This window comes from Rhinopithecus roxellana, chromosome 20 (genome assembly GCF_007565055.1).
Source record: "Rhinopithecus roxellana isolate Shanxi Qingling chromosome 20, ASM756505v1, whole genome shotgun sequence".
NCBI classification, from domain to species: domain Eukaryota; kingdom Metazoa; phylum Chordata; class Mammalia; order Primates; family Cercopithecidae; genus Rhinopithecus; species Rhinopithecus roxellana.
In genome coordinates this window covers 20241325-20257859 of record NC_044568.1, presented here as the reverse complement: position 1 = coordinate 20257859, position 16535 = coordinate 20241325, and the positions used below count along the sequence as shown (strand labels likewise).

The 16535-nt window shown below is 55.6% G+C and overlaps 1 protein-coding gene across 11 annotated transcripts in view; it reads left to right on the top strand.

Annotated features, from left to right (window-relative positions):
- BANP (BTG3 associated nuclear protein) overlaps window positions 1-16535 on the top strand; it is a 131968-nt gene that overhangs the window by 58640 nt on the left and 56793 nt on the right. For all 11 annotated transcript variants that reach the window (XM_030924709.1, XM_030924708.1, XM_030924707.1 and 8 more), the window contains one exon: window positions 7716-7955. In XM_030924709.1, the coding sequence (XP_030780569.1) occupies window positions 7716-7955 (240 nt within the window). The remainder of the gene's footprint in view (window positions 1-7715; window positions 7956-16535) is intronic.

Here is a 16535-nt window from a genome sequence, read left to right as displayed (position 1 = left end):
GCTGGACTCGGGTTCTCTGCGTGACCCGGAGGCGCAGGATCCTTTTAACTCAGGGTTAAATTATTGTTCACTTGAAGAGATGTTTAAGCGTTACAGGCAAAATCTTTACAATAGAATTGTTGATGGAAAACAGCTCACTCAGAAAAAAACAAAGCAGCCCACACCAAAAAAGCATTTTGAAAGAAAATGGTACAGTGTTCCATTTCTAAACTGAAGTCTCTGTAATGTGTAGTTTGTGAAATGTCAGTGTTACAGATGTCTAAAATTCGCAAATACGATGTCACATAATCATAAAGTCCCTGATTGTAGAGCGAGGCCACCCTATCAGGAGCCCACCTGGTTTTCATAGTTGTCCTCCAGGCGCGTGGACTTTTGCTTCTCAGGACACCTCCTCTCTTCCCCTCCCCTCCCCTTTTGATCTTTCTGCTCCCCTTTTCCCATCCCAAATATTCATTAGGCATCCACTAGTACCTGATGGGAATGGAGGTTCTTTTGAAGCATCCATACGTGACGTAGACATCTAGCCAGTAGATGGCCAGAGTTGGCGTGTTTGGGACAAATGTGGCTTTACCTTTATGGGGTGTCCCTATCCCCCAGGATCCTGGCATACCCCAACACATTGTATTTTCTTGTGGGGCAAATAATGATGAGGAGCCCAACAGATGAAATGTCTCATGCGTTCCACGTAGAATTCTTACTCTCCACCTTGGATAGGAGAGATGAATTATTGACAGTTACGGTTAATCGTGTCCTGGCTCTGGAAGCATTTTGAGCTGTGATGTGTGTCACCACGCAGCCTGGGCTGCCTTTAGGTTTGAATTCTACGGGGGTTTGCTCTGTGTTATCCATTGTTGGAACCATTATGCAGAGTTGCTTTTGAAATTCATAAACAGCTTGAGTAAGCCTTTGCAAAAGCCAGTTGAAAATTAATTTTTGGCATGGGATGGCATATCTAGTATGAATCTGTTCTCTGAAGACTTACCTGGAGATGGTAAGGCTGACCTTGAGCTGAACTGACGTGGAGTTGGTTGTGTTGTGGAAATTAACACCATGCTCTAAGGCTTTGAACAACCCTGCAGCCCAGTGACTTGTAAAGGATGGCCTTCTGATTTGTTCACTGTCCTGCGGAGACGGAAATCCGGCATTTGTCACCTCTGTGACTACAGGGGACTAACGTGTGGAATCCCAGGGACAGGAATCCTGAGCCATCGCCTGAAAAATGACCGTAGAACTGTACTTCCCAGGGTGTTCGTGTGAAGTTAGGGCTTTGGTCTTGGACAACACACAGACTAACATTTATCGGAATTGTTTCATCTGCTCTTGGGAAGTCAGCATTCAAGTGAAAGTAGGAGAGAGAGGGATCTTAAAAAGACTATTTCAATTATTGGTTAATTCCTTTCTATAGACTGCCTAAGAAGAAAGGATAAATTAATAACTGTTCACTGTGGTCTGACAGTACAGATTCCAGGCTGGGATTTTTAAATCATTGTTTTGTTTCCCTTTTTACCCCCAGGAGGGCATTCTGAATATATAAAAGTCCAGTAATCCAGCAGATTATATCAGGAAGCAGATATGAGACAGTGCCTTCCATGTCAGTGCAGAAAAGGCATCATTTAAACTCAGAGTCTTTGAGGGTCGGCAGCTTTCTAGGAAGAGACACTGGAAATGTGTGAATCACTGGTCATTAGCAGGCAGGGACTTCTCATGGCCTAGAGCGTTTGCCTCCTTTCCCAGTCTGCCTCTCACTTGGCCTGCGACCTCTATCAGGGTCATTCATTTCTGCAGATGTGTGAGCACTTCTCCTGTAAGATGGATAAGTGGACTGGCTCAGCTGCTGGAGTTACTGTGAGGACTGAGGAAATGAGCCCTCTGAAGTGGTGGAGGTGTGGATTCAGGAGCCTGCCTCACAGGACGGGCCCTCCCTCAGTGCGGTGTGACGTGGGCCTGCCCCCTGCCTAGTCCTTAGACCGCTGCCCGCACCCGTCAGAGCTCAGCGGGCCTTTGTGTTCTCCTGGTGCAGGAGGCGGGAAGCCTGCCTGGAGTGGTATCCTTCATGTTCTCTCTCTACACACGGGGCCCTCCTCGTACAGGTGAGAACCCCCTTGCCTCAGAACCTCCTTGCTAAACAGGGCCCACCCCACAGCCTCTGATTGGTGGGGCCTGAGAATGAGTATTTTCAGCAAGTTCCCCATCACTGCTGATGCTGCTGGTCTGAGAACATGCCTGAAAATCTCTAGCACTTAGAGGAGTGAAGTGGGAGTGATGTTGTCAGTAGGAAATCCGTGGACACAGGTGTGGATGGGAACCAGTAGACGGGTGGGTCAGCACTGATAATGTGGCTGTGCTGAGCAGGAAGCACAGGGCGTGGAGCTGTGAGCCGCCAACACAGAGAGGCCGGCACAAGCTGGGTCCTGCTGGATGCTCGAGGGGGGAGATTCCTGGGAGGACTGGCCAGGTGGCCTTTGGGTAACTCTGGTGGAGGCAGAGTCTAGAGTCAGAGTCTCCTGCAGTGCTGAAAAAAGGTCAGGAAGAAGTGTTGAGGCCTGGACAAGGCCAGTGGTTGTGGAGCGAGGGCTCATTGTGACCTGCGGTGCAGGAGGAGCCACCCAGAGCTGGGGCAGCTCTGTGTGGGATGGAGGGCGCAGCCATCCTTGGGTGCACTGGGTCTGGACGTTTGCACACCAGCCCTCGGTGGGGCCTGAGCCTGCGAGAGGATGAGCTTAGCGGCTCCCCCCACATTGCCTCGAGGTGGGAGCCTGGGGAGGACGGAGGTGGCAGGTGGCAGCCCCCCCAGGAGCCGGCTGTCTCCCTAAGTCAGGGAGATTCTCGGTCTGGGCTTGGAGAGCCCACGTCATCCCTCCTGGAGGGTCTCAGTGACACTTTGACATGATTTCGACTCACTGCTTGAAAAACAACTGAACTCTTGTCCAGTGTTCACTTTAAAAATACTCTCTCACCACAGAGAGCTCAGCTAACTGCGTTTCAGTGAGAGCTCAGCTAAGTGTGTTTCAGCACTGTCAGTTCCTGAGAGAGGCTTCAGGATCTTTAGCAGCTTGGTGGCTACAGCTGAGAGCCCCTGCCCACTGTGCCCACACGGTCCTCACACTGGCCCTGCATGGCCCACGTCCTGGTGTGGGTGGGTGATGGTTGGGGAGGCCAATGACATAGGGTGCTGCTGCCCTTCCTGCTGCCTGCCTCGGGTCCTGTGTTTGGGATCTCCATGTCCTAAGTCCAGAGATGCTTGGTGTCGCTGGAGACCACCCTCATCTACCCAGAGTTCCCGTTAAATGAACCTCAGTGCTAGGAACGCTAGTGGGTCTCATTGTGAGCCCTACTGACCCCAGGTCCTCGGCCGTTCTTGGATTACTGAGCAGCCCTGTAATCAGCTGCCTGTGCCCTCTGCCCGTGCCCCCTGCCCGTGCCCCCTCAGCTTGTGTTCTCTGCCCGTCCCCTTTGCCCATGCTCCCTCTGCCCATCCCCTCTGTCCGTGCTCCCTCTGCCCGTGCCCTCTGCCTGTGCCTCCTCAGCTTGTGCCCCCTCAGCTCATACCCTCTGCCCATCCCTTCTGCCTATCCCTCTGCCAGTGCCCTCTGTCCGTGCCAGTTCAGCTTGGACCACGCTGCTCGCTGCCTAGGTGACTGGGCCCTGCTTGGTTCTCCACCCTTCCGTGTCCCTCCTCTGCCCTACGTTCCCTGCTCCGGCCACGCTAGTTATCTTACCTTCCTGGAGCACGTGGCCTCTCCTGGCCTAGGTCGGTGCTGCTCCCCACTCTGGAATGTTCTTTGGAGTTCTTCCCCTGGGTGGCTCCTTCCCCCTTCCCTGCTTGGGGTCACCCGTTCTCGTCTGAGGTCAGCTTTACCCCTGCCTGTCTCCCTGTTCGTTTGCAGGCCACTGTCCCTGGCACTTGGGAGTCAGGAGGAGCAGGGCCGAGGTCTCGCACGCCAGGAGCTACCGGGCGGCTGCTGTGCAGGGACTCAGGTACTCAGGTGCTCCTCCAGGGCCTCAACGGCTTTCACTCCATTCATGCTCCTTTACCTGGGGCTCTGTACTGGCGCTGCCAGGAGGCCTGGCTGGCCCGGGCTGGGAGCCCATGTTGAACAGCGTCTGCGTGGGATCGAGGCTGATTCCTGCAGCCCCAATTCACGCTGGATGGCATCTGAGGGTGTCACCCTGGCTTGAGCCCAGCCCGGGTGCAGGAGTCAGGGAGACCTTGCAGTGGGACAGTTCCCATTCACCAGCTAGGCCTGTGCGGCCTCTGCTTCCCAGCCACCAGGGGCCACAAGCAAATCTCTGCCCCTTGCCCAGGCCCCAAGGCAGAACATTTTTAAAAATCCTCCCTTCACAAGGACAGACACAGGGAAGGATTCAGCCCCTTAGGTTAGATCTGACCAGGAAATCTGTGGCATGGTCTAAGGTCAGCATGAGCAGGGAGCTGTGTCTGGGGCCTCCCATCCGTGCGGGAGAAGCACGTGGCGCTGGGAAATGCGTGGTGCAGGCGCCAGTGCTCCAGAGCTGCCTCGGCTGCCGTCCTTCCACATCTTGGGTTTCCCCTGCAGATTCCCATTTAAATCTTCAGTCCCATGGAGTCCATGACCCTCTGTAGCCATGGTGTGAGCAGCGTGTGGCGTCAGATCTCAGAGACTGGACCACTGCTGCCTTGGCTCACATGCCCCCTCTGTGCCGCCCTTCCCCTCCCCATTGCTTCCTGACTGGACTGCTGCTGGCCAGGGCCTGCACTGCTGTGTTCTATGGCATTGGCCTGTGACCCTGAGCACGGGCTTAGATGCCAAACTTTAGACCCAGTGCCAGGCACTTGGGTGTCCCATAAGGATTCGTAGATAAAGTGATAAAATACCCGGAGGTTGGATTCTCTTAGCTTTCTAACTGTGGCCTCTAGATAGCCCCTGCCATGAGACTCCGTTCATTAGTCTTGAGGTCACATGTTTCCATTTCGCTCCTCGTATACAGATGGAATGTAATAGAGGCTGACTGATAGATGTTCTGAAAAAATGCATGTCTGAGCATATGTTCCTAGCAGCATCCCTGTACTTCTGAACCACCTCTGAGCATCGATGCTTCTTACTCATCTCTGTCCTGAATTCCAAAAGTTAGAGCTGTTTTCTATCCTGAGCTACAGCCAAGAGCCCAGCCACACTGCCCTGCCTGTGACAGTGTGTGTGTGTGAGGACAGGGTGACCAGCCCTGCTCTGATATTTCATGGAAATCTTATGTTTCGGGGAATGGGAAAGGCTGCCCGTGGAGGGAACTGTGCACACTGGGAGCACCTGGCAGCCACCGGCTTCTTGGCTGTGCTCCAGGCTTCCTGGCCCGGTAGGCAGGGCTGGCTGCCCTTGTAGGAGCCGTAAAGTCAATATTGGGACATTTCAGAATAAAGCTCACAGACGTTCTGAGGCAGCGATGCCCAGGGTGGCATGACTGTAGCCGGCCCTGGGCCTTGGAGACTCCGGCATAGCATGGCGTCCCTCCTAGGTCCTGGCCCTGGGCCTCGGAGACTCCGGCATAGCATGGCGTCCCTCCTAGGTCCTGGCCCTGGGCCTTGGAGACTCTGGCATAGCGTGGGGTCCCTTCTAGGTCCCGGCCCCTCGTGGGGGGTATTTAGGTTTCCACCCTTCCACAGGGGAGGACGTGCCAGGGGTAGGGAGACTCTTGTAGCCTCACTTTGGTTCAACTTCAGGGTCGGAAGAGATTGTTTGGGAAGCTGCTGAGCTTCCAAGCAGGAGTGCGAGTTTTCTCATTTATGATCCTGTGTGGAGCTTTCTTCTGTCACACGGGGAGGCTCTGAGCAGGGAGTTTGACAAGCCACCAAGCCTTTCACATACTGTACTTGGTCAACCTGAGGACAACCCGGAGACGCTGTTACACAGAGAAGGAGTCTGTGGTTCAGAGAAGACCAGTGACTTGTGAAGGGTCCGCTAGGAAGCTGAGAGCCCATGCTTGGGAGGGAGGGAGGCAGAGAGGTATAGAGGGACTGGCGGGCGTCACTGCCTGGGCAGGCAGGTGGGAAGTCCCACTCCATCGCCACAGGAGTGTGCTTTGCTGGCAAGCTCAGGCCACTCCAGGTGCCTGGCCACCCTGTCTACTCTGTGCGGAGCGTGGGCCTGTCCACGGGTCCTTGCTGTGGCCTCACTGACAGTGGGAACATGGCGCATTCCCACACCTGAATGCACTGGTCTGGGCAACTGCATTTTAACTGCCCTGAGAATGCTGGCATCCGGGGCATGCTGTGACTTACACTCTGTGCAGAGGCAAGGACTGGCATCGTGTGCACGGGGGCGACGGCAAGCCGGCTGCTGACACTGGAGTCCCTTACCTCTGCGTCTTTCTTGGTGTGAGTGGCTGGCCAGTGGGAGAGCATGGCTGGCAGTGAGGTGTGAGGGGCCCCAGGGAAGGTTCCAAACGCTCTGCAGGTGGCTGGGGCAGGTACCACCTGTGTGCGAGGTATTGCTGGGGTCCCGGGTCCGGGATGAGCAGAGTGTGTGACTGTGTTGGCGCTCAGGTCCCAAGGCCCCGCAGCCCCACAGGCACCTGGCCCTGCTGCTCTCGTGTCCCTGCCGCTCTCGTGTCCCTGCCCTGCCTCCGGACGCAGCCTTGGCTTCTCCTTCTGTTTTTAGTAACCTTTGGGGTCCCAAGATCACAAGGGGTGTGTTCCATGTGGTTAAGGGACGTCTGTGGCAGGGAAGGAAATTTGGCTACAAGAAGGGGAAGGAATTCCAGTGCTCTGGGCAGGAGTTCAGAGCAGGTGCGGTGCACAGACCCCAGGCTCTCTGTGGAGCTGCCCAGCGGGGAGGCATGAGGCTTACAGAGCATGAAAGGGCGGTGACCCAGAACACTGTGGTGGCCGGGACTCTACGGGGAGGAGTGCAGAGCCCCTTGGAGCTCCATGTGTCCCACACAGCCATTTTCTCACGCCGGGCCGGGCCGACCCTCAACAGCGCAGAGGGAGCGGTAGAACGTGCTCGGCTCTTTGGACCATGGTGAGGGCCCAACAGCCTCTTCTCAGTGCAGAGTCCTCTAAACACAGGAAGGAGCATTGGCTCTCTGTTGTCCCAGAGACAGATGTGCCAAGTGGTCTCTTTCCAGATGTGGGCAAACATTGACATTTTTATTTTTTTAAAGCTTTTTACCCTGCTGGGGCTGTGAAGAGAACCTGGTGTGTGAGACCAGAGCTTGTTTGATGTCAGCTCTTCCAGACCTGAGGACGGACTTGGGCCTGTGCTCCCCCTGGGTGCTGCAGAGGCTCCTGCTGCTGGACACTCACCCACCAGTCTTCTGCGAGCAGCAGGCAGGGCCATCCCCGGGAGGTTCAGATGTGGGGGCGCTAGGTGTGCTGCGATCTGCTTGCTTCACTGAGTTAGCAGGGCGGGCTCAGCTCTGAGGGGCTGGCCTTCAGTGCAGAGCAAGGAGGATTGCCAGGACACGGCCTGCCTGCCACATTCATCCATGGGAAATGGACTGGAAGGACACCTCAGCCGCTTCTGGGGGTGGTGGGATCGTTTCCGCTCCTTGTCCGTTCTTTCTTGGGCAGCAGTCGGAGGCTCCAGTGCTCTTGGTGACTGCATCGCAAGTCAGGAGGGATCTGCCCAGCCCTGCGCGGAGCACCTTTCCTGGGTGTGTCTGAGCAGAACACTCTGCTGTCCTGAGTGTGAGCTTATGTGAACCTTGGCCATCTGAGGATCCTGTCTTCTCTTTTTCAGAGGATTACCCCAATGGCACCTGGCTGGGCGACGAGAACAACCCTGAGATGCGGGTGCGCTGCGCCATCATCCCCTCCGACATGCTGCACATCAGCACCAACTGCCGCACAGCCGAGAAGATGGCGCTCACGCTGCTGGACTACCTCTTTCACCGTGAGGTGCAGGCCGTGTCCAACCTCTCGGGGCAGGGCAAGCACGGGAAGAAGCAGCTGGACCCGCTCACCATCTATGGCATCCGGTGTAAGTCGGGCCCCGCCTTGGGGGACTGGGGTGTGCAGGGAGCCGAGTCAGGACCCACATTGCATCGCTGAGGACGCTGGCATCAGCAGTACTGGCACAGGGCTGCGTTGCTCCAAGCAGTTTGAAATCCTAGCCCGAGGATCAGTGCTCGAGGGGATGGACGCCTGGTTGACCCTGATGTGCTCACTGCGCCTGGCACGCCTATACCAAAATAGCCCACACGCCCCGTAATATAGATACCTGCTGTGCACCCCTAAAAGGTAAAAACTCCTCGCCTCCTGTCTGTAGGCCACTCTTGAGGAAGGGAGAGGAGGAGGAGAGCCGGGGCCTTCCCTGCCATCCTGGCCGTGCTGACCCAGGCCCTCCTGAACCTCTCCGCAGCGGGTGGAGTGCCGCCTGCCTTGAGGGCTGGGTCTCAGCAGCCGTGCCTGGGTCTCTGTGCTGACCTGGCTGGGATAGGAGCCAGGAGAGCTCCAAAGCCTGATGTTCGTGCCCAGCCCAGCCTGTGGCGTTTCCCTCCCTTCCGAAGAGCGGGACTTGCTCCAGTTGGCGATGGTGGTGTTACCCTTCAATGGTGTTTGATGGGCGCTCAGGTCCTCCTTGCCAGCATACAGGGTACATTTGCTCCAGAGCCCGTCTGCTTCAGAAGCTGTCCTGCTGGCTTCTGGCGAAGATGTAAAGTGAAGCAGCAGCAAACACGAGAGACACGAGGCCCCTGGCGGGAAGCTGTGGGAGGGGCAGCGGCCTCCGGCAGTCCAGGCTCTGGAGCGTCGCCACAGGGGAGCCTGAAATGTAAATCTGATCTCACAACAAGGCAAGCAAGGCGGAGCCTCAGTGTCCAGGATCTCACTGTGCAGAGGGTGTCCAGGGTCTCACCGTGCAGGGGCCACTGTTCTAGCAGGAAAGAGCCTTGCTCCTCTGGGAAGCATGGTGTGGCCCGTGAGCCTCTTGTCAGGAGCAGTGAGGAGGGGAAGGGCTCGGCTGTTCAGTAGCTGCTGTGAAAATGGGGTCTAAGTAAGACTAAGGGGGTCGTGCTGACTGCAGATTTTCCTGGAAGCTGCTGAGAGGTGGAGCCAGGTCCCACCCACATGCGTGTGAGCAGGTCATGGCATCTTCCCATGAGCCACATCTTGGCCCAGGCGTGTGCCCCAGCTCTCAAATACTGGTGGGCGCCCGTCCTGGACCCTGAGGGTCGTCTCAGATAACTGCCTGGGAGACCACACGTGGGGCCTCCTCACAGCTTCTCAGTGGTGGAGTAAAGCAGGTCACAAGGATCAGAGGGTCATGGGACGGGGTCACTTGCAGCCTTCTTCTGAAGGGCCACGTGGCAGATGTTTCAGGCTTTGCAGGTCCTGGGGTCTCTCTTCAACTGCTCAGCTCTGAAAGCAGCCACAAACGAGGTGTCAGCGCATGGCCGTGGCTGTGCTTCAGCAGGACACTGCCTTCAGAGGCGGGCAACAGGCCCACCGCCCTCTCCACCCTCTGCTTTAGGGCATGGCGTGGCCAAGAGCACACATCTGCGCCCCGACCATGTGATATGCTTCCAGCTTGAAAGCCGGGGGTTGCTTTGTGCTGGTGATTGGTGTGTGGATCACAGTGTAGAGTGTGCTGAGATGTATAGACGAGTGAGAAACGGCCCCGACAGCAGAGTGTGCAGTCAGGTAGATAGAAGTGTCTGTAACCTGAGAGGTGGCATTGGGGGGTGTCGCTGCAGTGTCAGTCTGGGCTATGAGTTGGAGGCGCAGCCTGGACAGAGGAGCGGGTACTCTTTGGAGAGGATGGTGGCATGTGGGATGAGCGTGCTGTGCTGTGTGGGGCAGTGGCTTTCTGGGCTGGGCCCTCTTCCCAGGTGAGGAGTCCCTGCTCCTCCAGGAAGATGACAGGGGCCTCAGATGTGAGGTTGGAGGCCGGCTGCTCTGCCTTGGAGACGGTGCCTTGGAATGTCAGGCTAAGGATTCTGGGCTTTCAGGGCATTGGCTGCGATTGGTCTTTTTTTGGTCGGGCACAGGGAATGTTCCAGCGAGGTGACAAGGACGTGGCAGGGCAATACTCAGAGCAGAGCCCATGGCGGTGGGGTGGCTGTGTCTGTACTCAGGAAGTCCATGTAGGGCGGTGGAAGGCCCTGTGTGGGGCAGAATGGGGCAGGCCCCAACTCCCTGTGTGTGATGGCTGTGAGCTGACCTTCCCTGCTGAGCTTCTCCTTGCTTGGGAAGTGCTGCCACCCTTGGTGGAGGTTTGGAAGCCGGAGAGGGGAGTGGGAACCTGGCATGGGCCACCACCCTTTCCACTGGACCCACTGGCTTCGGGGCTGGCCCCCAGACAGCTGAGGTCACTGGCTGTGTTCACCAGGCTGCTGGACCTTATGGCTTGGGGCCCATGGGCCCTGCCTCCCCAGGCTCTGAGCTGGGCTCTGGAGCACGGTCCCCTGGCAGGGGCGTCCACTAGCACTGTCATTCTGCTGGAAGTCCCTCCGGAGCGTGGCTCCTGGGCTCGCTTCCAGCGCCCAGCCCCTTGGAGATGCCCGGTGAATTCTGGTCTCTCGAGCAGAGCTCTGGGAGGGTCATGGTGGGGCTGACCTTCAGGGTGACTTTGTGTGAGGAAGGCTGACCTGTCCTCAGGGCCATGTGGAGGGGCCTGGAGCCACTGCTGGGTATGGACTGGGCTGTGCTGTGGAACAGGGGTGCCCGGGGTGCGGGGATTCTGGAGACGTGGGCAAGGCTTGGCTTCACAGGAACTCGAGAGTTCGGTCATCGCGGTGGGTTGTGGGAGATGGCCCATTCTGTATAGTGGGCACCACCTGCTGTCATACACTTCTGAATTCCACAGACAGTTGTGTTTACGTGAAGCCCACGTGGTGGGCTTGTGTGCGTTTTCGGCAGGAGGCTGTGGGGGTTGTGAGGGTTCCTGCCAGTGCCCGTGGGTGGGGTGGTGGCAAGCTCTGCGGACGGTGCTGTGTCAGCAGCCAGAGCTCTGTCACCTCACAGGTGCGGCTTCCTTTTTTTTTTTCAGGCCAAGAAACCTGTGCATTTTCTTAAAATAGAGGAATTCCTGATTCTGTGTGTATTTGCCATATTTGTTAAATAGTTCACAAAGCATGAATAAGTGTCTCAGAACGTTGAGATGCCGCATTCATGCTCAGGGCGTCATGGGGAGAGGTGCGCCATGCCCTCACTCGGCATCCATGCAGCTGCGTTGTGGGCAGGCAGGTAAGCCACTGTGCAGAGAGCAGGTCACGGGGCCACAGAGGAGGAGATGGATGTGGCTCGCTGCAGCCCGTCTCCAGAGCTCCACTGTGTCTCTGAGCTGGCGGCATTCACCCAGCATCCTGGACTGCAGCCCCAGGTATGTGGTGTCCCCAGCAGGACTGGTGACGCCTGGATGTGCTGGCTGCTTGGCAGGAGCTGTGTTGTTGAGCGACTGTAGAGTCTGTGCTGTCCAGAGGCGTGGGCAGCGTTCGTGGGGAGGTGGCCGCTGTGTCCTTGCCAGGTAGAGAGCTGGGCAGGCAGGTCCGGGCCTCTGTCTGTTACAGATATTTACAGTGGGTGGAGATTCCGAGTCTTCACTGTTGCAGGGGAAACCACCCTGGGCCTTCAGAGGGCCCAGCGAGTGGCCTTGTGGCTAGACAGTGTGGACGCGGGGCCAGCGAGCCATCCTGCTGGAGCTGCACGGCGAAGCCCCGGGAAGGGGGCGGGCAGGGCGGAAAGGAGCCTGGAGTCTGTGGGCCACACACTGCTGTCTGCTCACCTTTCCCCCAGGGTGGTAGCTTCTGTGAGCAGCTGGCTTTCTTAGCACTCACCTGCCCCCTTGGCAGCCTATGAGCAAAGCAGTGTCCTTTTTTTTTAAGATGGAGTCTCACTTTGTCACCCAGGTTGGATTGCGGTGACTTGATCTTGGCTCACTGAAACCTCCACCTCCCGGGTTCAAGCGATTCTCCTGTGTCAGCCTCGCACGTAGCTGGGATTACAGGCACCCGTCCCCATGCCTGGCTAATTTTTATGTTTTTAGTAGAGACGGGGTTTCACCATGTTGTCCAGGCTGGTCTCGAACTCCCCACCTCAGCCTCCCAAAGTGTTGGAATTACAGGCGTGAGCCACCATGCCCGGCCTCAAGGCAGTGTCTTGTGGGACAGGAGCAGGGGCTGACAGGGTTGAGTCAGCGTCTATAATTGTGGCCTGTGTGACCATAGGCCGTTGCTGTGCCTCCCTGTGCCCAGCTCCTCTGGTGTCCAAATGGAGAGGAACCTTGCTGTGTGGGCTGAGAGAGCACGACCTTCCCTCACAGCAGCCCTTGAGGGCGGCGGGCGACACCTGCCGGGCTTCCTTCCTCTGGAGTGAAATCTGGAGGGAGATTGGAACAGGAGCCCTTCCTTCTCCCTCCACCTCTGGCCAGGCGTACCTGTGTTGCTCATGCTTAGATGGAATTGTTGAAATGTTAAAAGCATTACTTTACCTTTTCTCTCTGTGGCCCAGTTTCATTCTTATTGCTGATTGTTGCTCAAAAAACCAAAACAAATCAAATAAGTGCATGGACCAAACCTCCCAGGCCCCAGCTTGAACAGTGGCAGGAGCGGAATTGGCTGCATCGCCCCAGCTCACTCTGCGTTGCTTCAGAGCCCGCGGTGACGCCTGTAGCCTCAGCAGTCAGAGGCCTGCGGCTGTCCTCACTCAACCCAGGCAGCTCACGAGGGAGAAGATTTTGATTTAAGTTTCTCCTTATTTGTCAGCAGAAAGATTTTCTTTCTTTTTCTGGAGGAAAAAAGGCTACGTTTTGAAACACGCAGTAGGTAATGTCTCTACCACCTTTTCGAAATGAGGTTATCGAAAGAGGGAGGTTATTGCTTTTTGGGGTGTTGGCTTTCTTAGGGTTCCCAAGGTTTGGTGGACCCCCCAAATTTGGGCAGCTAACCAAATTTGTGTTTTATGCAAAAGTAGCGTATTATTGCAACTTGGAAAACCTTGGGGCATTTTCCTAAGGAATGTGCTCTTAGGACAGCAGCATTCGCCTCTTTTCTCTGTGAAGAGAAGTTGGTTTAGTTCTTAGGATTTGTATCCACGGCTCACGTACGCCTCTGCTTGGACTGTGCATCCAAGCTGGTGACCCTGGATCTGAAGGCTTTTCTAAAAGATGCTGTCTACGGCCGTGCCACCTTGAAGACACCCGATCTCGTGTGATCTAAAGAATGCTACTGTGGATGGCAGATCTCCACGAGACCTCCTAGCAGTTACGGAGAGACCGGATTCACTTGCCCAGAGTAAAAAGTTGTGCATTCAAGGTTGACCTGTCAGATGATTGTGGTTCTTTTCAGATCATTCACTCCAAGAGCAGGTGGTCCTGGCCCCGTTGTGTCTTGCAGGGTGCCTCAGGTTCCTGTGGCCGCTGGAACAAAGCTCACAGTCTGGCTGGCGTGGAACCCTGCGCAGGTCTGGAGGCCAGATGCCTGGGATGAGGGTGTGGGCGTGGCCACGCTGCCTCTGAAGGCCTTTCCCTCTCCCGGCTTCTGGTGGTGGCCACATCCCTCCGATCTCTGCCCGCGTCCCCCACGGCTGTCTTCCCCGTGTCTCCCTCTGTGTCCCTCTCCTTATGAGGACAGTCACTGGATTTGGAGCCCCTTCTCCTGCAGGGTGACCTCCTTGCAACCTAAGGAATCACATCTGCAGAGACCCTAGTTCCCCTTCAGGTCACGTTCCGGGGTCCTGGGCCAGGACATGAGTTTTGTGGGACACGGGTGGTCAAGTGCTGTCTCTTCTCCAGGTTCTCGGTGAGGCTGCTCTGTGTGTGTCCTGAAGGGCAGAATGTGGACTCCACGCAGGGGCGGGTGTTTGTCGTGGGACATTGAGCGCCTCACGGTGACTGAGAGCTGGGAGGAAGGTGTGGTCAGTGTGGGCTGCAGGCAGAAAAGTGAGCGGAGCCGCCTCCTCAGCAGCTGACCCACATGCTGTGACCTGGAGGTGGTCCTGCAGGTGGCTGTGAGGGGTTCTGTTGCTAACAGACTGAGGACAGGTGTCACTCCATCGTTTTTTCTCATAAAGGAGTGAGTCAGCAGGCTTGGAGAAGGCGGTCAGCTTGGCCTGGAGGCTGGACATGTGAGGTGCTTCGGGTATGGGCTGCGTGTGCTTCCCCCGGGAGGGAGCGTGTCAGCTGGCTTCCATCGGGCAGAGGCTTTGAGACGCCTTTTGTTTTTCTAGGCAGCGCTATCACGTCGAGTCTGTGATTTCAAGAAATCAATTGTTGGCACTCAGTTTTGTGCTGCCTTCCCTTGCACTTGAGATTGCACTAGCAGGGGTGGTGCTCTTCATTCCTTTGTGACTGATAAAGCCCCGTGCCACCCACCAAGGCGCAAGATGACAAGCCCGCCTGGCTCTCTCATCTCGCTTCCCACAGTGCCTCTCATGGCCCCACAGACGGAAAGCTGGGAATCGGTTTATGATTTGAACCACCTAGAGTCAGTAACAGGGATTCTGGAAAGTGGGAAGGCAGCTAATGGGGTAATGGGGACTCTTCAGCTCTTTGGGAACTGCAGGACAGCTCATCAGGAAAATAGAGGTGTGGGCAGTGGCAGGGGTGCTGCCTGGCTGAGCCTGGAAGGCAAGCCTGTCCCAGCCTCGAGGGGCCTCGATGGGCGTGGTGTGGGGATATGGCGTGGAAGGCAGGGACTGAGGCCAGACAGGGTGTTCTGCTCCCGGGTGACGCCGCGCTGTGGGGATCCCATGAGCCTCAGCAGCTGGATGCCGAGCACTTCTGTTCTTCTTGTGTCCTGGGCACTGCTGTGGGGGAGACTTCTGCCTCGATCGAAGTCCGACTAGGCCTCCTGGCAGCAGGGGCTGCGGGTGCCTTGGGCTGAGGGAGCTCAGGACAGCAGAGGCACGTGTGCGGGGCTGCGCGTGTTCTTCCCATCTCCCCGAGTGCCTCTCATGGGTTCTCAGGATCCAGTGAGGGCCACTGCCTCTCCACCTGGGTGGGCCCGGGAAGCTTGCACTTTAAGGCCGGTGCTCAGTACTATAGCAATTGGACTTGGACACATCACTTCTCCTTTTTCTGGCTTTTGCCTCAAAACCAAAGTGAAAGTAGTGACATTCCTACTTTATGAGGCTTTAAAAAAAAATCCATCAAATAACATGAGATCAGATGCTTTAAGTGGAAAATGACAGTTAAATTCAAGGTGATCTTTTGATCCCATCATGATAGGATTTTTCCCTGCTCCCTCTGTTAAGTGCAGCTGCTCAGTGCTGTCACAAAAGGTAAAGGAATCTGAGCCCCTCACAGACCCTCAGAGCCCCGAGGGCTGCCCAGAAGCGGGCGCTTGCCCCAGCTGCTGTCCAGTAGCGTCTTCGGGCGACTCCTGCACCCATCTGTGCATGTTCAGATCCTCCCCCTCCTCACCTACCATGCTTTGCAGGCAGTGCCTGGGCGGCTGGTCTGTTCTCTGGATCTCCTTGGTGGCCAGCAGGGGGCATTTGCCCAGGCTGGGGCCTGGAGCGTGGATCAGAAGGAATTAGGTAATTTGATGTCTGAGGACAATGGAAACTCCGTGGCGGGTAACTAGATGAATATGTATTTTTTAATTTAAAAGGTATGAGTAAGGGTTTGAACTGGCAACTTGATTTTTACAAAGTTGAATTTAAATGTTAATGTTTTTACTCATTTCTCTTAGCTGTACACCTGGGTGTTTTAGGTATATTTTCTTTCCTGTTACTAACCTGTTCTTAAATTGCGTATGGACTCATTAATCCTTTGAGGTATATGGAAGTTTTCTCCTGGAGTGTGAAGGTGGGAGGGTAACAGGAGGGCGGTTCTGAGGACATTTCTTTTTATCGACTCGTGCTCCGAAGACATTGTCCTGCTGGTGGCATGGCTGTTTCTTTTCTTGTCTCCTGGTGGCAGCAGGTGGGCTGCTCTGCATCTAAAGTCAGTAGTTGGGCTCTCCTGAAACTGTTGAAGTGGAGTTTGAAAGCTGGGTTTTACGGTAACTATGGTGCAACCTCTGGCAGTAGCTGGGCTCTCCTGTAAGGATTTCATTGTGATTTTAATGGTTGGGTTCTCCCATGACCACAGCCAGTGGCTGGCTTCCTCTGTGAGTCACTAAAGTTGCTCAGCCTGGGGCTTCCTGAGGCGTCCCCGTCACCTAGCCAAGATTTGAGGGTGACTGATTGTTTTAGAGATGACCCGAAAATTGGAAGCCAAAGAGCTTGCTGCTTCACGTATGATTTCTTTTATGCGTGGGGATAAAAACGTGCTGCCTGAAACGACTTTAGGTTATTCTTCCCTCTGATCCTACAAATCCCACCCTCCTGGCTGGTTTCTTTTTGTCTATAGTACAGACAGGTTGGTTGTCATTATACAGAGAGTCAAACGTGTCTCAAGTATCTGCTGATAAAAAAGTCAAGAGGCAAGTTTCCAAAACCCGAGGGACTTTTAATAGCTAATAGAGTACTTAAAAAAAACCCAAACACTTCTTCCTCTGTTTCGATTGTTTCTACCATTTTAGTCTCAATGGGAACAGATTTTTAGGGTTTGGGCAGTAGAGTCCAGACTTGAGGCTCTTGGTAGTTGAAACAGGACACTTTTCAGCTTCATCTTTTT